This window comes from Eptesicus fuscus, chromosome 14 (genome assembly GCF_027574615.1).
Source record: "Eptesicus fuscus isolate TK198812 chromosome 14, DD_ASM_mEF_20220401, whole genome shotgun sequence".
Classification (NCBI taxonomy): Eukaryota; Metazoa; Chordata; class Mammalia; order Chiroptera; family Vespertilionidae; genus Eptesicus; species Eptesicus fuscus.
In genome coordinates this window covers 9,448,537-9,474,776 of record NC_072486.1, presented here as the reverse complement: position 1 = coordinate 9,474,776, position 26,240 = coordinate 9,448,537, and the positions used below count along the sequence as shown (strand labels likewise).

The 26,240-nt window shown below is 43.2% G+C and overlaps 1 protein-coding gene across 1 annotated transcript in view; it reads left to right on the top strand.

Moving 5' to 3' along the window:
- Positions 1 to 6,149, top strand: part of CREB5 (cAMP responsive element binding protein 5) — a 391,322-nt gene extending 385,173 nt beyond the window's left edge. Inside the window, exons 10-11 of the mRNA XM_028155118.2 lie at positions 4,618 to 4,726; positions 5,634 to 6,149. Coding sequence (XP_028010919.1) covers positions 4,618 to 4,726; positions 5,634 to 5,797 — 273 coding nt within the window. The 3' untranslated portion in view covers positions 5,798 to 6,149. The remainder of the gene's footprint in view (positions 1 to 4,617; positions 4,727 to 5,633) is intronic.
- Positions 6,150 to 26,240: the final 20,091 nt, after the last annotated feature.

Sequence of the window (26,240 nt, the reverse complement as noted above, 5' to 3'; positions counted from 1 at the left end):
ACACATCTCTACCCAAGAGGTCAGTGCAGGTATAGAATTGAGGGAGATGGGAGACGCCACCCAATCTGACATTTTGTTTAGGGAGAAACTAAGGCTCAGGGGACGTGACAAGTCTTCCCGCAAGTCACACAACCAGCCAGTAGCAGGATGAGGACCCAAGTAAGTCTTCTCTTGACCTAATCCCTCTGGCTCTGTGACCTTTCATTCTAGAAAGTTCTGAAACTAAAGATATCCACATTCTTTTCTCTGACAGAGTAGCTAAGATCAGCTCTAAAGTCATCAGCTGCTGATGTGGGGCTCCGTGAGTAGACTGTTTGTGTTCGATGCATGATATGGAAATCATCTGGTCACCCACTGAAATAATTGCTTTTCTTTTTTAGTACAGAGACACATGGCCTAAGTCGCTGCTGAAATTTTAGACACATGAGCCCAGGTTTGGGACTTGGCAAGAGAATAGGCCAGATGGGAACTGTTGCTTGACAAATTGAAAGTCCTTTGTTTCGGAATGAACCAAACCTGGCTTCAGCTAATCTACAAAAAAAAAGTGGGGGAGGGGCTATATTGCAGAGCCCATTTTGATTTGATTTGATTTTTTTGGCACAGACTACTGTTTGCTTCAATAAGCGTTCTGGGTTTATCATATTAACAAAATGACATCCCCCAAACTCAAAACTGCAAGTGTAGCTTTGAGGGGCTTCTTGGAGTGCTTATTTAAAGTACGTTATTATAGGATCGAATGTCTCTGTAGGGGACGCTACTTCATCCCAAGGCAACTGAGGGGTTTAAGAACAGATTAATCCAACAATATCTCATTTACCCTCTTACAGTCTCTATTTAAATGGCTGACTACTTCAGTTAGCAGCAAACCCAAACCAGCTTAGATGGGCTGATTTCAGCAGGAGAATCAGTACTGGTTTGTACTACTCTGCTTTCTCAAAGTATGAAGACCTTACACTATTATAACCTGCACAGGGAGTCAAAAAGAAAAAATGGTGAATTGCCTCAATTTATAAAGCAAGGTAACTCAGAGTAAGAAAATGCCTGCAGAGGTCCTGGTTTTTATTTCCCTAGAGCTGCAGGCCGCATTGATTCCTTTCATGAATTTCAAAACATTTGCTATCTGGTTGTTCTCTTTCTAAATGAATTCAAGGTGATTCTACTTATGTTACCTTGGACGGCTTTTTGTTTAAAAGAGAGTCTGGTATTTGTGCATGTCCTACCTGTCAGGCTATCGATCCGGAATCTGTAGGGCGATTATGCATGTGCACAGCACAGGATCCACTCTGCTTTCTCCAGGGCAGCCAATCTTGACATTTCTTACCCTGCAGCCTCCATCATGGACTCTGATGAAGGCTCTATACACTCTCAACAACAACACACACACACACACACACACACACACACACACACACACGGACACACAGACACCAAATTTTGCACTAAAAGAAACTATTACTGTTGTTTTGGAATCTGATAAGATTTGGAAGCATAGGAGGTGCTACAACTGGCTCCCATAGAAAATATGAGACTTAAAAGATAAGCATGTTTGAGAATATACCAAAAGTAGTTAACTAACGACTAAAAAGTCAAGATTGAGTTCTTCATTAGATTATTAGGCAATTAACTTTCTCAATAGAAGGTAACACAGAAACACTCATAGAATAAGAAACTATCTTGCAGGAAAGAACTTGAGAACTAGTCCAACCATCTCGTTTTACATTTGGTTGGGAAGGCAACTTGGGACGCCAAACCCTATTATTCTTAACTTGCAGTTGAGAGTTCCTTTTCCGCTGGAAACTTGCCCCACGAATTTCTGTGGCCATTAGACTTGGATTTAGTCCTTATCAGCATCGTAATTATGTGTGTATGGGCTAAACAAGAGACTGATTGTTTTTCTCTACCGAGAATATTAATGGCCATTCATTTCCTAACCACAACATAGCTACTAGTAAATAACATAATTACTAACACATTACATTAAGAAATATGTCCATATCCACATATATCTTTAAATGATGGCCAGTTGTCACAGTGCTTCCCAAGTTCCCACATTTTTACAGACCTTCACAACTTACAGTTTCTATACTTACAACATATAGATTTATTAATAAGGTGCTTTGCTATCTACAGACAAAAATGCCACTGCAGTCATATGTTCTGTGTTGAGCTTCGGTTATAGGCAGGGACACCACAATACATAGTGGTGATTGGTGCTGTTTTATCGTGGCCTCTCATGAAAGCAAAAGGCTTATTGTGAAATGATTTGGGGTATGCCAAGAATTGTTAGCTCCTTGCAACTGCAGAAACCCAAAGAACGGAATTCCAAGTGTTTTCTTAAGGAAGGGGCAAAGAACACTCCGTGCCTGGGAAGGTGGGAAGTCGAACCTGCCTAGACAGGGTCTGCCCAGGACATCGTGTGGGAAGCAGTGGAGACCAAGATCAACCTTTTGAGAGGGCCACAAAGTGGAATTTTTTCTTTCTTCCCGAAGCACAGAAAGCAAGAAAACCCTGTTGTTTGGTTTTGTTGGAAACACTTTCCTTCTTGGTTGTTTCCTAGGTCACAGGACAGTGTGGGTGGACGCACTAAAACTTGGAACCTGACTCCACTTCCTAGGCACCTTTCTCTGCATCACCTGCGGCTGAGAGTTTTTCTTGGGGGGGCAGGTGTCCAGCAGGTGCCCTTTCAGGAAAGGGTCATTTCTGTAGTCCCCCTGAGAACTACATGGCATTTGGCAGCCGGGCTCGATATTCACACATCGAGTTTTCTTTTTCTCCTTTTCAGTTTTGTTTTTGTTTGTTGTTTTTAACCTGGGGCTGCCTTCTATATAATGATCTAAAAGTAGCTTTCTTTACACATCCTATTTTAAGCAGAGGGGTAGCTGGTACAAGCAGGGGAAGCTGTCTGAATTTAAGTGGGCATGAAATCAGAGAGGAAAGAATCCGTGTTTAGGGCTAAAATAAATTGTCCTATAAATAAAGTTGTCCCACTGACCCCGGAATTGACAAGGGTCACTTTTGGCTTTGACAGGGTCCCTGATCAATCACACTCATTTGGAGGCAGGAGGTACAATTCACCTTGCTGACTGTTCTCAGATTTAAGAGCAATTTTCCTGTGCCATGAAGTGATTTATTCATTAATAATGCTAATTTCTTCCATAGATTTTTTTTTTGTAAATTTGAGAGTAAGAAATGCTCTGGAATGAGATTTTTTAATTTTGTTATTTATGTTACTCAACATTTGATTGCCTATAATGTATTTTGCTGATGAATGTGGAAATGGGAGGTATAGTTTAAAACAAGCTTCAAAAAAATTTTTTTAATTAACTTCTAGAATCCCAAACTTACTTTTCTAGGTGATAAATACATGCCTGGAAAGCCAAGCTCATATTGAAAGTGTAGCTACAACTTAATGACAGCAATGTTAAAACACCTTTCCTGTGTGCGTGTTTCTTTAACGTCTCCTATGAACATAATGCCTGGCAGCCACTAATGAGCACAGGCCAGAGAGAGGGTGTTATGTATCACAACTGTAAAATGGCTTATTTGAGATAGTGCTGTGCTTCTAGTTTACTTTTATCAAGTGGAAGCACCTTGGAACCAACCATCTATTCTAAGTATTTGTAGGCAACGGTGCCAAGTAAATTATTCTGCAAAGTCATGGGCTTGTCCTTTGAGTTACCACATTAAGTGGAGATCTAAGGCACTTATTTAAGTGAATAAGAAAATTTCACATACAATCCACAACACCCTGCTACTGATGGGGGAAGGGGGAAGGGGCGCAGAGGAAGACTTTATAGACTGAAATTAGCCAAAATAGTTAATGAACCCATGAAATTAATTCTATCATGATCCAGAAGTTCATGGCCCCATGACTCCCTGGGCTGACCTCATCCCACTAGTCCAGGACCAATACTTGTGCCAGGTGCCTCCATGCCTCCTGCTAAGTGAGCGTCAGGCAGGGGGACGTGCTCTGTTGAACTATAGCTCATTTGGAACTTTGGGGAAATCTGGTGGTAGATCGGTCAGCTTATTCTGAGGGTATTTCAGTTGGAAGCCCTACAAGTCTTCCTATTGCCTCACATTCACCTTCTCATCAACCTGAGCTTGTCAGACGGTGTAAAGATGATAATTACCATAGCTAAATTTTACTGAGTGCTTACTGTGTGCTAGGCATTGTTCTGAGTGTTTTACCTCCACGACCTCATTTAGTCCTCACAACAACTCAAAGAACTTTGTGCTGTTCTGATCCCCATCTTATAAACAATGTCACTGGAGCTCACTGGGTTACGTTACCTGCCTGGAGTCACTCATTGAGTGTAGAGTGGAGATTCCCACCCAAGTAACCTGGCTCCAGAGTAAACCTAAATGATGGACTCTGCACTTTTGAAAGGACCCAGCTCTTGAATTGAAACCTAGTCTCTGCAGAAAGCCCCCGGTAATGTGAGGGCCGGAGTGAAGGCAAGCTACACATTTCCAGGCAAATCCTGTTAAATAATATTCTTAATGCCATTCAGACATAACAGAAAAGCTCACCAATTTCATTGTTGGAAGTGCACGGGGGCCTTAGGTTTGTGTTCACTGGTCTTCTCAACATGGCTCTCCTACGTCTCTTTCCAGAATGAAGTGTCCATGTTGAAAAACGAGGTGGCGCAGCTGAAACAGTTGTTGCTAACGCATAAAGATTGCCCAATAACAGCCATGCAGAAAGAGTCACAAGGATATCTAAGTAAGTCACTGACTTTCTTGCCATTTTTCATATTCAGTGTTTTGCCTCTAATTTTGCATTCGATTGTATTGAAAGAGCAAGAGTAAAGTGGAGGTTGTACATCCAGGCAGACACACTACAACTCCGATGGCTACCAGACCATGCCACCAGAGGCAGGCCTCAGGCATCACCACGCCCACCACCTCCCGATAATTTCTGGCTAGACTTTCCCTGGCATTTCACATTGTAAAACCCTACCAAATTCCAACTCCGCAAACAGTAGAAAAAATGGCCTGCTGGCGCCCAATTACCATGGGCTAGCAATCTTCCAGAGAAATCCATGGGCTGGCAAACACGCCTTGGGTGAATCACATCCAGTGCCTCAGGATACGCAGCATGCTATTCACTGAGCTGAAAAACTGGTGACCTTGCCTCAGTTTATCAATACATAAAGTGGATCCCTTTTCTTAGACCCCAAGTTCTGCAGCTGGAATGTCAGTAGATTGGTTAACTATGAGTTGAGTAGGGGGTGGTGGGAGGTGCAGGGACTCATGGCTGAAGGTCAATTTATTTTCAAATAATTTTTTAGATTGAGCAACACAGAGTCTCCCACCACATGTGAGTATTTTTCCACATTTGATGTATGGACGGCTATTTGAAAATACCAGGTGGGGAACGTCACATCCCGAGACTCAAACACATCCAATCATTCTGCTGATCTAGAAAGCATGGCTTTGCTTGTAGCTCTAAACTGGGAAGGCATAGCTTTGTGACTACTGTTTAAAGTTCTGAAATTAACCCCCAGGAGAACATGTGTGAAAACTCTTCTATTTCTAGTAAACGTCTAGTAGTATTTTTCTAGACTTGAGTTAGTCCACAAGTCACCCCGGAAAGAGCTATATTGGGGTGTGTGTGTGTTTTTTCCTAGGTCCAGAGAGCAGCCCTCCCGCGAGCCCGGTCCCGGCTTGCTCCCAGCAGCAGGTCATCCAGCATAACACCATCACCACGTCCTCGGCGGTCAGCGAGGTGGTGGGGAGCTCCACCCTCAGCCAGCTCACCACTCACAGAACAGACCTGAACCCGATCCTTTAAAAACCAGGGGTCAGACCTTGCCTCCAAGAAGAGCGGCCGCGTCCCATGCGTCCTTTCCTTGAAGGGCATTTTTAGAATTAACTCAGACCTGGAAGACTCCTCAGTTCTTCAGAGACTGGCTTTCGTTTTTATAGTCATTATGGAAATGTTGTCTTTTATACTTAGCTCTATGAGAAAAAAGGGAGTTATGCAATTACTATCTATCAGCTTGGGAAATGCTTTGGTGCTTTTCTCCAGTTTTCTGGTACCAGTTACATGTTTATGAACTGAATGCTTTCTGTATATAGTCATGGTTTCATTATCAGTCCAACCCTTTGCCTGAGACATTGACTCTTGTTAAGCCGCAGCTTATAGCCAAAATGAGGCATGCTTAGATGTCAGCAGATGCAAGGCAACTGGGTGAAAAGTCTGATGACATCATATCCCACGTTGAGCTTGTGCTGTGATGTCACCAGAATCCCAGATAAACACAGAGCCTTTTCCACAGCTTTGTTTCTCTTACCATAAAAAGCGTAAGATCCATTGATGTCCAAATAACGCCACCAGGCATCTCCCACCCCTCCCGCTCCCCTTGGCCCACTTCCTCCAGTACCCACTTCCTTCTCCATTTCCACTCCTTCCTGGCCTCCCTGTTTACTCTACATCTTGACTTTCTTCTGCTTTATTTTCCCCCTTGAGCATTGCATGTAAAGAAGAAAATAATGTTTAAAGGAAAAAATAAAAGCAAACCTCAGCAATGTGGACCTAGCCATCCCTTCCCTTGCCCTTGACCTGCAGCTGGAGTTCATTCAACTCGTGCTTCTTACAAAATAGTAACCAGGAGATGTTTAATGTGCCTGATTTAATGTTTTTAATAATCAGAGCAAATAAAAAGTGGCTTAGCCATAGGTGAAGCACTGTTGAGTGCCAGCTGTGGAGACACTAGGGAAGGGAGCCTTGTAAGCCTCGATTGTGAAAGTCCAAATCACGATGCGAGGCTATAACATCACACCCTCAAATCACAGCTGGTTTTATATGGCCTGTCTATAACGTCGAAAACCCATGTACTATATAATAATTCAGAAGGGCTCTATTCACTACACAAATTACATTGTTCAATCATCAGCTACTAATAGCCTAAGATTTATTGTTGTGTGTGTTTTTTCTTAAGCCTATGGAACCAGCTTTGCTGTTCTGGTGGGTGAAAGTAGATGAACTAGTGGAGGAACAAAGAGAGAAAGGAAACCTAATGTTCCATTGGGCACTTCCCACCCTCCCACGGCAGTGAAAGAAAGGACCCATGGACAAGGCTGCTCCACTCTCCTGAGCAATTCTGATTTACATTTTCAACAACTTTTGTGGAATTGCCCATTATACACAGCAGATAGCTCCAAACCACAGTTGTGCCTCCTTGAATCAAGCCATTCTACTGTGCTAATGTTTTAATATCGCATCTCACAAATAACCAGGCTAATGTTTCTCTTTAGCAGTCTAGACAGGTGCTGGTGTTTCATCTCCATTTGAATGCTTGACCTCCTAACATGAGTGTCTGTGTGTGTGTGTGTGTGTGTGTGTGTTCATGGATTTAAAGGAATAGTATTTTACAAAAGGTGTAGCTTTTATAAGAGTTCAGAAAAAGGAAGGATGTGTGTGTTTTTTCTCTCACTATAGTGTAAGAATCTATTTTGGAGAAAAAAGAAAATATGAGAGTTGTGAAGCATGATTTTTATAACTAGTTTCAGTTTTATCTACTAACTTACTTTTTAAATCAATATTTATCAACAATCTTTTCATGTATGCAGTGCTTTCGAAAAAAACTTTTGAGTATCCAGTGAAACTCATGACTTGGATATATGGTCTAAAAATCAAAGCAAAAACAAACAAAAAAAAGAAACAAAAGAATAAGAAAAGAAAAAAAAAGAAAAATGTAAACAAAAAAGGATTTTCTATATTTTAGACGAACATATCATTTTTAAGTATTTTAAATACTGAATTCAAAGTTGTTTTTTGTTTTGTCTTATTTTGAATCCCAGCAGTAACAGTTGAATGGTTTAACCTAACTGGCTTCCTAAGAAACATTGAAGATTTAGCTAAAAAAGAAGTTAACATTCTTATCTCTTTATTGAAATGAAAAATAATTTTTTCATAACTCCTGCCTAGGACTATCTATGTGTCCCTCTACAAAGGAAAAAGAGCTCATTGAAATGTTTGTTTGGGTTTTTTAATTTTTTAATTTTAATTTTTGCTTTAAGTAAACAAAAACTTTTCTTTCTTTACTGCATGCATAGCACTTATGAAACGGATTTTTTAAAAATCCACTGGTGATACCAGAATGTCCAGGGAGTGGGTTGTCACTAAAATTATGGTTTACTGTTGTTCCACCTCTTGACTGAAATATTTAGTTGCTAAACCCAAAGCCTCTGCAGTTAAGAACTTGCCTGAGTTTCCTTAATTCAGCAACTTGACAGTTTGACTGATGTGCATTCTATATAGCTCAATTATGTCTGTTCTTTATGCTAAGTAGGCGAACCAGCCACACACGTTGGCCAACGGGCCTCCGCGTATAATTAGAAGGAACTGTCTTCTTGTTACACGCAGGGCCGTTAGGTGTGTTCGTTAGCAATGTGGAAACAGTCCATGGAAGATGCCAGCTCGTTCTCAGGGCTTGAAATCCCAAACAGAAAGGCTCATTGGTCACATCCAACTCTCGGCTTATCAATATGAAGTGATTTCCCTTGAAGGACCAGCTTTCTCCGGACTGTGGAATAATCAGTCCTCCCTCTTGCCCTACACTTTTTGCCAATCTGGGAAAATGTCTTTCTCCCCCATTCTTCTCTCCCACTGAACTACTGGGTCACCCGTCCATAATTTCATGAATCAGTTGCAGTGATCTTCAGAGCATTCACCCCGAGGGCTCTGCAGCGCTGCCTTCCTCGCTCCCTTGGCATATTTTTATCGGCAGGATGTGCCTCTGAAGTCACTGCCAGCCTACCTGGAAATTTCTACCTTTTTCCTCCCCTGCCTTACGTGATGGGAGTTAACACCTTAGATAAGTGACACCTGGTAGTGTTTCTACCAGCTGAATCCTCCCTGAAACTGAGGCATCCACATCTGAGTTGTTTCTCCTTAAGACACTTCCCAACATAGGCAGGGACAGGTACGGTGGAAATCCTAGCCATGGATGAATGCACTTATTTCAAAGCCAGGTGTTAGGTCAGAAGTCTTCCCTATACCCTCACCCTCACCCTGCTCCCACCTCCGAGTCAATGTCCGCAAGTCACCGTCTCAGCACAGCTTGTAGGAGCCGGTACGTGCTGTCACTGCATGGTTAGCACGAGGGTGACTGACTTGGGGCAAATGCTCTTTGGAGCCGATTCGGTCAAACGCAGCAAGTTCCCAATAGAGGGGCATCAACGTGAATGTTCCGGTGGTGGCTGCCTGTTAGTGAAGCACATTTGAGTGTGTCTGTTGATTCCTCGTTTGAAATCTTAAACTGGCTGCAGCGAAAGGCCAGCCCTTGGCTGGGGGGCGGGGATAGGTTAAGCTTCAGTAACGGCTATAAAACTAGCCATTCGGTTAGAATAGAATGTGCTTTCCGGTTAATAAAAATCATCTAAGAAAATATATATGTATGTATGTGTGTATACAGTGGAAGTCAAGGACCAAAGCAAAATTTGAACAGGAATCTATTAATTTAGAATTTTATAAGATATTTATTAATAAATGTTATTTTTAAACATTCCATTTGAACAGTATTCTTCGGTAGGATCTACTTGTTTTTGAAGTATTAGCTCACAATAAACCACTCTAGTGTATGTAGCCTCATTTTTCAGGGTTTCAGTGGCTGCGCTCCATCATTTGGTGGAAATGTTTGCTTGGACCTCTTTGCATAGAAATATCCAGGATTATTATTGCTCTGTGAGTTATTTTTTAATCTGTTCTGAACAGCTTTTTTTAAAAAATAAATAAAAATACATTTATTCCTTTGTGCATGTGTAACGTAAGCTCTCCCCTTTAGGGAGCAGAGTTCAGCTAAAGGGGCTCAGTAACTACAACTGGAACACTTTCTTGTAAAAGTGTAAAAACAGCTTCATCTCTGCATCTCTCCACCCCACCCCAATTTCCTCGAGTGCTTTGCACTATTCAGCTCTTCGTGCTCTTATTGTCCCTTCTCACACGATGTGCAGTAGCTCTAAGCCGCTCAAGGCCATTATGCAGTCTCTCTGAGAAGGAAAAGGAAACAACCCATTTAAATCTGAATGAAACTGTGCCTATGCGAACAGTAGCAATTTAGAACCTCTCTTCTGCTTGAAATAATTTATATTTTAAAGTTGCACTTTAGCTTTTCTGATCCCTTTCTCTGGTTCTCTCCCGAACCTCCACCCTGTCCTCAAGCTTGCCTTCCCTCTTCCCTCTTCACTGAACCCCAGCCCTTCCTCCCAGGCTCTGAGCTGCATCATTTAACATCCTTTACGTAGTATTTGCACCAGGGACACTTGCGTGTGGTCCTAAGTAGCCTAGCGAAGATGTGCTGCTCGCATCGCCTAGATGAAGCCTGCTATGAGAATGCGCAGAAGAGCCAGTTTATACTCTGTACCTTCATTCACAGCATGTTTTTGTAAAATGTTATATTATGCAACAGATGGGAGGCAGCAGCTGAGCTACACTTAAGAATTTTCTAGCTTATCCTCCGAACCAAAGTGTCCTGAATGAGCCAGGAGACTTACTGTTGTGCACATCGTGGTGCACGGTGGTGGACTGTTCTAGCCACGGTCTCTCTGAGGCTGCTGAGATAGCAGTGGTCCTTTCTAGTCCATTCCTAGGTCTCAAAAATGCAACGTTGCCTTGTAACAAAATTAGGGACAGCGCCTTTATTTTACAGTTGTAATCTAAGAAAGGACAAGACGACACTGAAGCAATAAACTTACAAGTAAACTCCAATACCAAAACAGAAATGAAAAGAAAAACTAAACCTTCGCTCATCGTGTTGTGAAAATAAAAAAGTGTATGTCCATTCAAAATATTTTACTATTTCTTGTGGAGTTTCTCAGTGATGTAATGCTTATAGCCAAATTGCTTAAAGAGTGTTTATATATTTTTTTCTTTATAAATTGTCTATTTTTAAATAAAAACTATTTAACCACACGTTGAAGAGGGGGGTAAGGCCAAATTGCCAGCATTTGTTTCCAGATCAATATTCTTCCGTGGCACTCTGATACCTTTCCAAGCTTACCATCAGAGGGAACCAATCATTATCAGCTGTTCAATGTAGACCAACTTACAGTATCTAACTCATTAGAAGTCAGGATTTAGAAAGCTCTTAAGCCATTTGAGATTTCCTTGCATTGAGTTTCATGTTATAGAACTTCTGTTTTTACAGAATTATGGTAGCCTCAGGACAGAGAATGTGGAGCCTGAATGAAGTAGCTTTAAATGCATCATTAAAGTCATATCACACTAAGCTCCCCAGGCTGGTTTGCTCCTTTAGAATGCCAGTGCTCTGGACACTTAGGAGGTCACGAAAGGTATCCCAGTGCTGAAGTGGAGGGCATTCAGAGAAAGGACCCTTACCAGCCAGCAAGTAAAAAAAAAAAAAAAAAAAAGGACCTACCTACCCTCTTTCCTTCTACGTTCTGCTAAATCACACCTGCCTCATAGAGTTCTGCCTTTGAGGCTTGTCTGGAAGAAAAAATAAGCTTTGAAATGTTCTCCTTGGGGAGGACATGGGGTTTGGGATCTTCTGGAAAAGCCCAGAAAAAAAATGGCTCGGTTCAAACACAATATTCCAGGACAATTGGAATATAGATATTGTGCAAAAATAGAACTAAAAGAGAAAATTTTAGCATTGTACAAAGTAACTGTTAACTAAGAAAGTCCCCAAAAAAAGGTGCTGTCACTTTAAGTTCTAGACTGGGGGGTTGTTTGTAATTGTAAACAGCAAAGCATTTGTGTTTGTTTGTCTATTTGTAAAGCAACCACCTTCCTTACTGGGAGGAGAAAACAATTTTGGGGTACATACCTGTAAATATTTGCTGCAGCATTTAATATGTTTAATTTTATGTTAAGCTTTTTGTTGCATAGTGAACACATTATTGTTACCAATGGACAATGAGTTCATTAAGACTGTTCAACTAGGTCAGATTTTTACATCTCTTTTTAGCAAGAAGAGACAAGATTTTGTGCATTTGTACAAATGTTAATATCACTGCAATTCCAATATAATAAAGCACTCAAATGCAAATAATATACGTAACCTTTGTATGGTGAAATTTGGGTTTGGGGAAACGACCTCTATTCTACACTTGATCTCATTCATGCCTTGTAAGCCAAGACTTAATCTTTCAGGGTCACCATTATCAGGGACGAAAGAGGGTGAAACTTTCTCCTTCCCAGACCATCATGGCACTTCCTTCCACTTCCTCTTCCATCCACCTTCCCAACTGAGGCTACCAGTCTGACTCACTCCCAGTGGGTTGGCCATACAACTCAACTTCACTTTGGGGTTAGCAGATTTTAACAGTCAAGAAATGCAGCCAGCATAAATTCACGTTCAAGTTTTATTTAGGAACCAAGAATCACAGGCTGGCTACTCAGGCATTCAAATCCTGGAGTTCTTTGCTTGACCTCCAGAGAAAAATTTCTCCAGAGAAAGCCTAAGGATAGTCTTAGCCCCTTTGTGCATGCCCGTTTCTCGATATCTACCTACCTTCCTTTCTCTTTCTTCCTCTTCTTTGTTCTCATAAAATTTTTTCTTCAGTCACTCTCCTCTTTCTCTTACACTAACTATCTGACCCATCAGCACAGCGAGAATCCAGCCATCATTTTTCACCAATTACTTTACGGTTACGGCTACCAGCATCTCTCACCTGAATTATTGCAATGTTCTCCTACCTGGCAGCCAGAGGAAGCCTTTGAAAACGAATGTCAGATCATGTTCCTCCACTGCTAAAACACTGCAAGGACTTCTTCCCTCATTCAGAGCAAAAGCAAGTTCCTTACTACCAACTCCTATAAAGGCCGTACCTGACCCCCCCCCCACCATGTTCATTCCCTAAGCTTATCTCCTACCATTCCCCCACCCCCTCACACCTCTCCAGCTTCACCAATTTCTTTAAGGCTCCTCAAACACCCTTTGCACCATCCACCTGAATGCCTCTGTACATGCCGTTTATTCCTCTACCCATAATTTCCCCCCCAAAAGTCGGCGTAGCTCACTTGTCTCCCTCTCAGTTAAGCCCTTCCTGGCCATCCTACATGAAATTATATCACTTTCCTCTTTATTCTCCTGACTTGCCCAGACTATGTTTTCCATCGCATTCCCCACCATCAACATAATTTACATTTTGATGTTATGTTTCATTGTCCGTCTCCCCCAAGTAGAATGTAAGCTCCACAAGAGCAAGGGTATTCTCTGTCTTGTTCACCCTTGTGACCCAAGAACTACAACAGTGGATACACAATGGGCGCACAATAAACATCCGTGGAATGAATCGTCTGCCGTTTCCTTACTGTTTTCTCCAACCCATCCCCCTGGCCCTGTGGCCGTAGGACATGTCCTCTGGCACCTAGCCTGACAGTGAGACAGGATATTTGAAATTGGGACAGGAACAACAATTTGGGGAGGAGGCTGGAAATGATTGCTGTTCTAATGGCAACCCCATCTGTTACAGTTACATTTAGACCACTCAGTACTCTCAGAGTCCCCGAGCGAGTCTTCCTAATGCCCATCCCATGCTCATTTGCCATTTCAAAGCCATTACTATTGGTTAAAAAAAAAATGCAGTGAGCCCACATTTACAGTTTGCAGAAAGACAACTTTAATTCTTACCCTATCTTCATCCCTGCGTGTCTCTGGAGCTTCACAATGTCCTTTTGTCTGACACTTGCTATTGTAGTTGGTTATTGGTTGATGGGTCACCTTTTAGTTTTGCTTTACATATTTTCTTATCCAATAAAAACAGTTGTGTGTTTTTTTAATCAGGATAACCTGCTTTGTGGTTTGGGACCTAAGGATCTTCATTATGAGACCATAAAATTCTGGAGCACAATGGGCACCCCCTATTAAAGTAGTTGAACCCAAGACACTGTGTGAGGCCTGTTCCAATAGCAGTAATGCTGACTTCATCAAAACAAGCATGGGACTTAGGCTGCAAAGTAGAAAAAAATACTGATTTTAAAAATATAAAGAGAGTTCCAGACTTGTACACCTCAGAAGCTACTACCTTTCAGCAACTGTAGATGGTTGGATGAACTATAAGATTTAAGAAATAATCTTTTAGGAGTTCGACCTGGAAAAATATCATCATCATCGTTGAAAATAGTTATATTTAAACTTGGGAATTAAGTCATAAAGCTTTTTGTCACTAAGTTTCATCTTTGATGTTGTCAGCTACCATGTTTTTGCTCACATTAAATTCCCTGTACCAAAGGGAGGCTGACTCATAGCAACTGTCAGGAATCTCCCCTATAACTTTTGAAATCAACATTACTACAACATGGACCCAAGGACTCCCATAAGGCACCTGTACTTTCTCAGGAAAAGATCTGCCTACATGTTTGTTTAAATGAATAAAAAACGAAAGATCCTGCCTTCACAACATAGTTCAATTTCTCAATATTCTTTTTTTTAATATTGATACATTTATTTATTTATTTTCATTGAATTTATTAGGGTGACATTGTTTAATAAAAGTATATAGGTTTCAAGTGTACAATTTCATAATACACCATCTAGCAAGGAAATTATTGAGAATATTTAAACATGATTGTATTACATTTACACAGGATAAGTCCTTGATCACCTTAAATTTTGTATCATCTATGGCTCTCCCTTTCCCTCACCTTTCTGTCTTTGATTTAATCTGTCAGGCATTTATTTAGCACTTACTGTGTGCTAGTACTCTGGAAGGCACAAAGGTGATTTAACCAAGTGCTGGCCGAGGATGCAGAATAATGATTTTCTGAAACTAGATGGACAAAAGGCCAGGCATGTTTGGGTCATATTCTGGGAAGATAGTGTATCTAGTGTGGCAGGAGTGAAGAAAACTGAAGCAAGACGGCAGAGGTCTAAGGAATTTAAACCTTAAGCGATAGACAACAGGAAACCATTAAGATATTGAGGCCAAGTGTGGTCTGAGAAACAAGTTAATGTTATAATGTTTCCCAGTTTGCAAAGTGCATTCACATATTCCCATTCATGTTGTCAGCAAATTAATTATGAATAGGTTCCAAGCAGGTTTCAGCTAGAGGAACTTTCCTGCATTCAGAGTAACAGGACAGAACCTGGGCTCTGGCATCAAACTGCCTGGCTGTTGCTGGGCTCCACTGCCTCCTAGTTGTATGACCTTGGGCAAGATCTTTAACCTCTCTGGGCCTCGTTTTCCTTATATGCAAAATGGGGATAATAATAGCATCCACTTCATAGGGTTACTGTAAGGATTAAATGAAAAAAAAATGACTATATATATATATATATATATATATCAGTTCTCAAAATATTATTGCCTTGTGATGTTATTTTTAATCTCAGATTACTATTACTGATAGATATTACACATACATATTACATATATACATATTTTGCATACACACACATGTGTATCCTATATGATAAAGATGTAATATGCAAATGGTCGTTACTCCGTGAAGCGTAATGACCGACCACATAATGACCGGATCACGGATCAGCAGGAGGGTCGGGCAGTGAGCTACAAGTGGGCGGCATTGAGCTACAGGAGGGGGCAGAGCAGCAAGCTATGGGGGGCGGGGCAGTGGGCAGAGAGCTACTGGAGGGTGGCAGCTAGCTCCTGGCGAGCTCCTGGCACATGGATTCGTGTGCAGGGCTACTAGTATATATATAAATAATTGTCCCCACTAGAATTAAGATTCATAAGAAAAGGGTAATCTATCATGCCCCAGTGTCAACTATAGCACCTGGCATATAGTGGCCACTTAATAAATATTAGTTAAATGAATGAACTGTGGAGGAGATGATGCATTTTCATTTTCCTCCTGAGCAGTCATGGGGACCACCTTTCCTAGGCCCACTACAAGTGGAACCAGGTGACATGGCCAAGGGAAAGTGCTCTGGCTCCTAAAACCTCTGCGGGATCCTCCAGACTTCACTCCCCTGACAAGGCTCTTGCAGAGGATTCTGAGGCCCTGGAGGATGAAGAAGCACCATTTGAAAGTTGCCTGGATCCTTGAGTCACTGTATGTAGAACAGACAGACGCCCAGGAGAGACCAGAAATAAGCATGTTGGAGTTTGTAAAAATAAGATGTAACCTTCCATTTTGATAACCCACTGAGATTTTTTTCTAGTAGCAGTTTACCTAGTCTGACTAATGCAAAAGGAAGGAAGGGAGGGAGAGGGGAGGGGAGGGGAGGGGAGGGGAGGGGAGGACATTTACTTTCATGTTTTTGTCTAATGGGAATTAGTAGTAATAGCAAAGTAGGACTTAGGAATAGAGGAACCTTCAGGGAGAAGCTAGTTCAACTTTCTCATTCTACAGCAAGGAAGCAGAGGCCCAATGGTTAAATAACTCATTCAAGGTCACGCAGTGAAACTGGACACCAGGTATTCCGATTTCTAGGCCAACATTTTATTTTGTTCTTCCTCTTGGCCCCAATGATTTTCTATTTTGTTTTTCCTGGGAATTGAATATATTACTGTCCTCCAAACTGAGTCCATAAGTGCAGCTAAATAGAGAAATTATCTTTTATAATGAAACAGAAAAGGGATAGGACATTTAACTAGACCTCAAAGGTAAATAAAAATTGATTACACACTGATATATTTTTTAGTTCATTCAGATGAATATCCTCCAACTTGTCCCAGTTACGTGGCCTAGTTTGTGTGTCTGGGTAAGCGGCCTGCCTCTCCAATCCCAGGCGCTTTGGATCAGGAGGTCCAGTTACTACAATAGTCTCTAAACCCAGACACTGTGCGTTAGACATCAGTGTGGATGATAAGACTCACTCCACTGTACCTGGGCCACGTGACTAAACCAAAATAAGATTAACTAAGAAGAGATTAAAATATATAGATTCACATGAGAGAGTTTCCAAAACCAATCCCCCAAAGTCACTTACCTTTCCTTCCTTCCTTCCTTCCTTCCTTCCTTCCTTCCTTCCTTCCTTCCTTCCTTCCTTCCTTCCTTTCTTTCCTTCCTTTCTTCCTTCCTTCCTTCCTTCCTTTCTTCCTTCCTCCCTTCCTTCCTTCCTTCCTTCCTTCCTTCCTTCCTTCCTTCCTTCCTTCCTTTCTTTCTTCCTTCCTTCCTTCCTTCCTTCCTTTCTTCCTTCTTTCTTTCTTTCCTTCTTTCTTTCTTTCTTTCTTTCTTTCTTTCTAACAATGTCAAAGCTCTTTTTCACACAGAGAAAATTCATCAGGGACAATAAAAGTAAAAATTGTAAATGAACAAAGTATTTAGAACTTTTGTCAGATGCACATGTCCCATGAGTCTGTACAACAAACTTGACACCAGTATTTCTAGGCCTGAACGTTGCTGTCATTGGCTGTTGCACCTGGCATATTCACCTTTAAAGGCCTCCGTTAGTGCATCTGTAAATCAGAACAACGCTGAGGTGCCTATGAGGTATTACACAAGGGCCAGCACAGTGCTGAGGAAATGTTTGATTTTCAAAAGTGAGGCCTTCAGACTAAGAAACTTGAACATCCCCTGTGCTAGCTACAAAACATAGTCACTGAATATGTTGACTGCAGCAAAAGGTCACAGATGTTGCCAATCCCATGGAAGTAGCCAGATCTATTTTTTGCCCAACATGGATGCTGAAAACCTGCGAGTGGGGGGATTCAGAGGACGAACCTTACCTGGTCATCGTGGCTCTTGCAACGCCATGGACGTCCTAGCTCCAGCGTGTCCTCAGCTGCTGGTTCACAGCTCAATAGAACACGCTATCTCAGTCTTACCTAAAGTAATTCCCCTTCATCCATGTTTTCTCCTGGGTTACAAATAAGCCGAGAACCCAGGCTGCTATCCTCATCAGTGCCTTAAATACATAAGATGCTCAAAATGTATTAAACTCCCTGACCAGCAGCTCGCTGGGGTTGGAGATACATCAGGCATTGAAAAGGACTGAAACTGTGCAAATGAAGAAAGCGGGCTTGTCAGGCAAAAGGAATCACCGGCTAGCATTCATTTCCTAGGCTTGGGGCTACCGGTGATTCAAAGACACCCATGGGAGTCAGCACCTGCTTTGTCTTCTTTTCATCTTTTGGTCCAGGATAGAGGGGAAGGTCCAGGAAACTAGAGTTGACTATCAGAAACCAGGTAATAAGATTCACTTGAAAAATGAAGTCAGACTGACAATGTAGCTGAGGAAAATGTGGCCTAATTTAGAGAGAGATTTGAAAAATAGCAAAGGAGAGCATTTGCTGAATGATCTCCAGATACAAACTAGGCAGGATCAGCCTCACTTAAACAAAGGAGAGAAACATAACTCCCCTGGCCTCAGATGCCGCAGTATGCCAACCAAGCACACAGTTGATGGCATGGCTGTCAGGTAAGAGGATCAACCAGAGGAAAGCAATGTGATGCTTTCAGGCTTCGCCCTGCATGTCTGCACTGGTGCATGCCCCGAAGCCAGCCCTGGTGACCATGGACCTGGGAGCTGGTCAGAAATGCAGAGTCTCAGGCTCCGCCCTAGACCTAATGAAGCAGAATCTGCATTTTAATAAGAACCTCAGGTTATTGCCAAGCTTTTTTAGAGTTTGAAAAACACTCCTTTAGGTAGACCTTCTCCATCAGGTGACCTTGGTTTGGAGAACCTGGTCATGAAAGGAACCAATAGGAAAGGAACCAAAGGGTCTAAGAAGACCACATATATTCACTGGTGCAGGTACACATTTCATTCGCTCATGAACACACAGCCTCCGCTGCTCATTTCTAGTTCAGCTTTTTCTCCTCCTTTTCTTCTCCCCACCCAACACTTGCTTCAGGTCTTCCTTTCATCCAGTAACCCTGCTTGGTTCTAACACAGGCCTCCAGTCTACACCAAGGAGAAATATTATCCATATGGAATGCCTAGTTTCAATTTTGGGTAAAGCAGAAAACTCATTCTGCTGATTACAAAACTCATCAATAGGAATTTCAATAGTGGATTAGCCCTTCTCTTGAGAATAGAATCCAACTTTAAGGTTCCATCACTCTACCATAGTTATTTATTTATTTATTTATTTATTTATTTATTTATTTATTTAAACTGAACTATATTTGACTTATAACATTGTATAAATTTAAGGTATGCATGATATTGATTGAACATCTTTATATACTGTAATATGATTGCTATTATAGTCATAGACCACGTCACATAATTATCTGTGTGTGTGTGTGTGTGTGTGTGTGTGTGATGTGTGTGTGTGTGTGTGTGTGTGTGTGGTGGGAATAATTGAGATCCAGTCTGTTAGCAAGTTTGATGATTATAATACAACAGTGTTGTTTATATTCACTATACTGTGCCTTAGGTCTCCAGGACTTATTTACCTACAAATTGCAAGTTTGTGCCCTAATTAACATCTCTCGTATCTCCCCCACCCTCCAGCCCTTGGTAACCGCTATTTTACTCTCTTGTTTTTGTTTGTTTGGTTTTCATTAGATTTCATATATAACTGATATCATACAGTATTTGTCTTTCTCTGTCGGACTATTCTCACTTAGCACAGTGTCTCAAGGTCCATCCATGTAGTTGCAAATACTCCACCACTTACTCTACATAAAGGCACTCGGGAAAAGTCTACTTTCTAGTAGAGGTCAGGTAGTTTCCTGACTAATAGAAAATGGAAAGAGGTTGGATTATTTTTTAGTTGATCAGTTAAAACGAGAGAAAAGACTCCACTAAGTTCATTGGATTGTTTAGAGCTGCCAACGGCTCTCGGAAATCCCCGAATTCAGCGGTTCGCAGAGTGTGGACCTGGGATCCCAGCAGTTGGGTCCTGTAGGAAATGCAAAATCTCAGGCCTCACCGTAGGCTTTTTAAACCAGAAACTCCGGGAGTGAGGCCCAGCGATCTGTATCTTTGCAAGCCCTTCCGGTAATTCTGACTCGGGCTCAAATTTTAAAATTACTGATTTAACTTCAGAACAGATTGACTCATTAGGAAGACAGATCAGGCCAAGGGAGCCAAGGAGCTTTCATGGGAAGAGCTAAAACATACTGACAGCAAGCGTTTCCAACCAGAATCATGACCCTCATCCTCAGAGGCACGTTAGTCAAAGGCAGAACTGAGGAATTCCATTGTTCAAAGAGTCAGTAGAAATCCCTGTTTCCTAGGGTGGGAAATATTGAATATTCATTTGCATGAGAATAGTTTGAAAGCAGACACTGCTTTATAACCAGCTAGCAGCCCAGGGAAGTTCGAAAAGGACCCTGGCGGTGTCTCTGGTGGTGTTGCTTCTCTCCTTTTAAGGTTTAAGAAAACATTCTGCTCCTGGGCTATTTCATTTTATTCTTGTTAACTTAGAGTTTCAGATTCAAAAACACTTAATAATCAAATAGAGTGGCTCTTCTGCACCGACAGTGCGTCCAGCTCTTTCGGCTAATGGCTGGATGCCCACTCCCCTCCCAAGTGCTCACTTACCCTAAGAAGCCTTTGAACCCCGTGCTGGGGAGCAAACAGCCCGCCATGCCATTAGCCCACATCTGGTTCCGCAGAGCCAGGGGCAGCGGAGACACAGGTCAGGACCATGCGATTTTTATGTTCCCGTGTCGATTAGACCAGCGAAGGGAGATGCACTTAAGTAAAGTGCACGGCGCTGTAACGGCCGTCTTTACGACGCACAGAAAGCCAACATCTTAATACCTGCAGTCTTGTTATCAAGTTAATCAAATTCTTAATATCAGAACGTGTATTATACTTATGTCACTCGGTATAGGCCCAGCCCTTCTTCCTCCCTCCTCGTCTGTCTGCAGGCCATACGATGCCATGTTATGAAAACGACCCTTTAAACCTCATAAAATATTTAAGACATGTGTCCTGATAGTGTTATGTAAGCAAATACCAGAAAGGTCCAACCATTAGTGAACCTGATCAGGCCAATCTCCAAGGACCGGGAAAACAATCTGGCCATGGCCACGGCGCAGATATGCAGGGAGAGATTCCAGAGGCGTGGGCTCCTGCGAGCTCGGAGCCCAGACCCCCACATGCTCCTCGAAAAGCAGTTCTGTAATTTCATTGTCTCTTATGGCTCTAACTATGTTCAAGAGGCACTGAGTCTAGGTAACTTTATTTAGAGATTAAATATTGGTGCCTGTGACATTGAAACCATAGGGAAAGTCAGGTGATGTTGAATGCAGGGCAAAGGTCATATATACTATATGTGCACGTGTACATATATGTATGTACTGTATATGCGCATATACATGCAGGTGCTTACTCTTGTATTTCTCCTTACTGGAGAGAGGTTCTGAAACAATTAGTCTCTCTTTCTTAGTGTTCTTTTTTTCTCAGCAAAAGAACTGTAAGTCACGTGAGAGGAAACTTTGAGGATTGGCGGATCAGACAATTTCCATGAGACCTTTTTCCCACTAATAAACGTCCTCCTTAATGAGCCATTCTGCCCTCTGGATTCACCGATAGCTTCTAGAAGGACAACTCCCAAATCTATAACATAAAACCTAATTACTCTCACGGTCTCCTGACCCCAGCTCCCCAGTGTCCTTGCGCTCCGTATTGCCTTCAGCTGTTGCTCAGCCGCCAGCTCGGTGTCTGCATGCGCTCAATAGCAATTTGCTCTGTGCACTCATGAATGCACACGTGGCTATGCAAACGTGTTCCTTCTTCTCACTCCCCACCTCGGGCCGGCTTGGTGCCTTCACTCCCTTCTCTAGTGCCCAGTTCTAATCAGCTAGCAAACCCTGGCAATTTGGCCTTCATAATAAAACCTGAACCTCCCTCCTCTTAACCGCGGCCATCCCTTTCTCCCAGCTGGCTCACTACCACACCCCGATTACTGGCCACCCTCCTTCCACTCATGTCCTGTCTCTCCCTACCTGCCAACCCAGCTCCTTTTCAAAGCACAAATCTTTTCTCCCTCCCTCCTGCTCCCTCCACCCCTCCCCTTTCCCTTCCTCTCCCCTCCCTCCTATATACACATGCTCACACACACATACTCCTGCCCCAATTACACACCCTCAGTGGTTCTTCACTGCGCACCCAGCGAAGTCCAGGTCTAGGAACTCGATGTCTCCAGATACGATTCCACATGTCACTCGGATCTACCTTTCCTTCCATCCTCTACATCCTCTCTGTCTGCTCTTGCAACCTGGGCATTCCCATCTGTTTCCATCTAGCAAGCACCAACGAGGATCTACATTTCCCTCATTTTAGCAAATAAACTCCTCATTGTAGACAGCCGCAAACCTTGAGGTGCTAAGCTGCAGAAACTGATCAGAACACCAGAAATTACATTACATTCCTCTGAGCAACAAATGACATTCAGCCAAAAGAAATAAACACTGGAGAGCTGAATATGGAATTTAAAAATTACTAATTTATAAGACCAAACATATTTGTTTCCATACTCTCCTGACACCTATCTTAAGATGGAGAAAACGATTTTTCCTCCTCATTTCCTCCTGAGAGCTTGCACTTGGCAGTCAGAGCAGTGCTCCTCCTCTGACTGGTAAGCGCTGCTGAAGAGAAGGTTCAATCAAATCCTATTTCTGGAAATAAATAGGCTGGTTAGCTGCTAGTCACCCCCCTCCACTTCCCTCCCAGCCGTGGCACTATCAGTTGAAGGAGATGTGGGTTTGGCCCACTCCCATTCCGAGTAGGAAAAATCTTCCTGGCCTATCCTTAGGTTTTTCTTTAATTGGTAAAATGTATCTAGAAAAAAAATTATAAGTAAAATGCTGCATACTATGATCTAGACTTGAGAAGTATTGGCGTAATTCCATGTTTTATATTTACATTTACATATACACACACACGGATGTCTCTTCTATATATGTATCGATACACCCCTGTACATATATATATCATTACATTTAAGTCTCCTGGATGCTCCAGAAGCAGCAAATGTTTACGCTAGTTCAGTGGTCGGCAAACTACGGCTCGCAAGCCACATGCGGCTCTTTGGCCCCTTGAGTGTGGCTCTTCCACAAAATACCACAGCCTGGGTGAGTCTTTTTTGAAGAAGTGGTGTTAGAAGAAGTTTAAGTTTAAAAAAATTGGCTCTCAAAAGAAATTTCAATCGTTGTCCTGCTGATATTTGGCTCTGTTGACTAATGAGTTTGCCGATCACTGCTCTAGTTCAACTCAGGAGGTTTTGGGGAGCCACACGTGCCAGTGGTCTGATTAATAGAAGGAACCTATTCGGGTCCATTTTGAGCCACAGCCACATCCATGGAGGAGCTGTCAGCAGGAGCCAATGTGGGAAGAATGGTGGTAAAGCTGGTTCTCCCTGTGTCCGCGGCTCCCTCATCCCTGCTCTGCTCTGCAAACACGGGTCTCCATGCCACTCCTACAAACAAACACTCCCACTGGGCAGGCCGTGATTTCATTTCTAGTTGACACTCTCTTATCTGAACCAACATGAATGAGCATCCAGGGCCAAGCTCCTGGCATCAGGGTGACATTTATTCATTTATTAACTCCATCAACACAGCTCAACTGGGTTAAAATTTTAAAAAAGAACTCTGTTAAAAAAAGATAGAGATAAATGAGACTCAGCTGCTGCCTCAACTCACAGTCCCTCCAAGAGATGGGCAGGTAGGACCAGAACAGGCTGACAGGTGATGGCAGTGAGGTAAGCCCAGGGCTGGAGCCTGAGAACAGGCATGACAGATGTGCCTGGTGGGCCTCCCAGAGGAGGGAATGCCTGAACGGATATTACAATGGAAAACAATGGCTTTACAGGTTATGTCTTAATAACAACAGAGCATTCTTAAGCATAGCTTTTAGACTGTTTCTTACTGTAACAGATTATATTCGAAACCTGACTGTGGAGAGCGGCTACAGCCTTCGGACAGGTTCAAGCCTGGGACTAATGAGAGGGCACAATCCTCTCGTGGCAAAGCCACAAGCAAGTCCCAGCACAATTATAGCCAAAGGCTATAGTTTTAAGCTTGACCTTATGGTCCGAACCTGTGGTCCCACGTGGCTGAGTGATATAGGCTGCGGGAGGTGCAGCAAGGAAACAAAGCTTGATCAGGTGCATGTAATTGAGTAGATTCGAAACCTACGAGAAGTTGTAAACATCTTGACCACGCCCTTACTTTGCCTCGTGGAATCTGGCTATAAAATAAAGACTCGGCTTGCAAGCTGTGGCGCTGTCTCTCCATCAGGGAGGGCAGTGTCCCACCCAGACCCAGCTTTCTTCCCTTGTCTGTCTTTTCTTAATCCTTCACTGCCCTCCTCAGGCTCACCGAACCTGGCTGTGCTGGTGCGGCACATATGGCACCCAACGTGGAGCTGAGTATGGGGAACAGGGGGCTGAGTTTGGGGGAACTGCAGGCTCGCCCATGGCCGTGCTGACTCAGCACACCTGACAACAGTACCTCCCATCCCACATACCCTTCTGCAATGTGACCTGGGCCATCTCCCATTGAGAGGGGGAGTCTTTGTCCCTTGAATGTGGATGGGCTCTGGGACCACTTTCACCAGGAGAACTCCATGGAACTAACTAACGCCGAGACTATTCTGTGCATCAGCCTTCACTGGCTTGGCTGCTTTTACTTCTTGTCTCTTGAAAGCCAGCCCCATATGAGAAGTGCACCTGCCCTGACACCGGTGCGCTATAGAAAAGAAAAAGGGGGCCAGGCGGTGAGGATGAGATGCCACACGGAGAGAGCAGGGCGCCAGGGAGAAAGAAGGAGAAGAAGAAATCACAGCCACCAGCTCCCCAGAGCAGAGGGACCAGACACCTGGGTGAAGCCCCCACCGTGGGAAGGCTCCCTCCCCCGCTCCAGCCGACTTCATGTGGATCAGAGGTGAACTGCCCAGACAATCCCTTCCTAAATGCCTGACCCACAAAATCATGAGCAAAGTGAAATGGTGGGTTCCAGCCCTTACGTTTTGGGCTAACTTGTACAGTCAACCATTTACAGAAACGTGGAGGTCCTAAGATGGGCATATGATGCTAAGGGAAACGGAATCCTTATGGGCATAGGGTGTCATCCTGTGAGCTCATAAATCTCGAGATAAAAGAGAAACCTAAGTCCTCTTGTGTCCTTTTCTGTTCTGTGTGTATTTCCACCCCATGGCTGGAACTAATCTTCTCCCTTTCCTGTAGGTCAAAGGCAAACAACGCAGCAATCCGTAACATTCCCTCCTAATGCTTGAAAGACTTGTGTGGAAGCCATGGAAGCTACCAGACTGTTCTCTCCCGGGGCCCAACCTATAGGTAAGGAGCTGCTTAAGCCTTAGCCGGTCAAACAGTGGAAAAAACACTTTTGTTCATCTTTCATCTTTGCTGTGAACTCCGAAGGTATACCCACACCCAGATTAATAGAGACTTAGGTCTTCATCACTCATGTGACCTCGGGAGTGTGATTACCCGCTCAGAAGGCTTTTAGAGCCTCTCGGAGAACAATGGGATATTTCATTGCACTGTAGGGAAAGAGTCACTCAAGTTTTTATGCACAGTTAATATGAAAGAGGGGAAAAAAATCTGCCAAGGGCATTGAGTTTTACATTAAGCAGGGAATATTTTAGTCTTAGAAACAGCAGAGTCGGCTAGAATCACTCACTCTGTGACTACGGGGCCACACCTCCCACCGAAAACTGGGGTGCCCCCCAGAGCTTTCCAAATGCAATTAACTCACCCAATACATTATAAATGCGGGGAGGTACAGTGAATAATGCGGCCCTATTTCTTTCCTCCCTGCCCCCCCCCAGCCCCCGCCCCATCCTGGGGTCCTGGATTCGTGGAGTCTGATTTCATTCCAGTTGGAAATTAGCAAATGGCGAGACTGACCGAGAGACTTGTCATCAGGCAGGGCCTTGGTGAAACGGCCCTCCAATTAGCCATTGCATGTTTTGTTATTTCTTTTGCAATTCATGTTAAAAATATGTCCCGGGGATGCCAGCCTGCTAGGATGCAAGGAGCCCTTGTCACTCAGCAGTAACCCAGTGAAATAATAAGTAGCCCCTTCAGCTCTTCCCCCGAGGCCGCGTGGCCAGGCTCCCCACACCGGCCATCGTGGGGGCGCACGCAGTGGTCACCGCGCACACAAATGGCATCTGGCCCTCCCAGGCGCCCCTCTCTGCAGAGAGGACTGTGGGCAGGTCTGCCGAGTCCGAGGTCACCCAAGGACTGGGTGAGAAAGGCTGTCCTCTCTTACACGCTGTTATCACCAGCAGCGTATCTCTTGAGTGAAATTTCAGGAACGGAGATTCCTCGGGGAAAGATGCCATTTCATCCACGAAGCCAGATCAGCTGGAACTGGGAGGCAGCAGCTCCCATCTGTGGGGCGGCTTGGGCCAGGACCTTGTGTTCTGCAG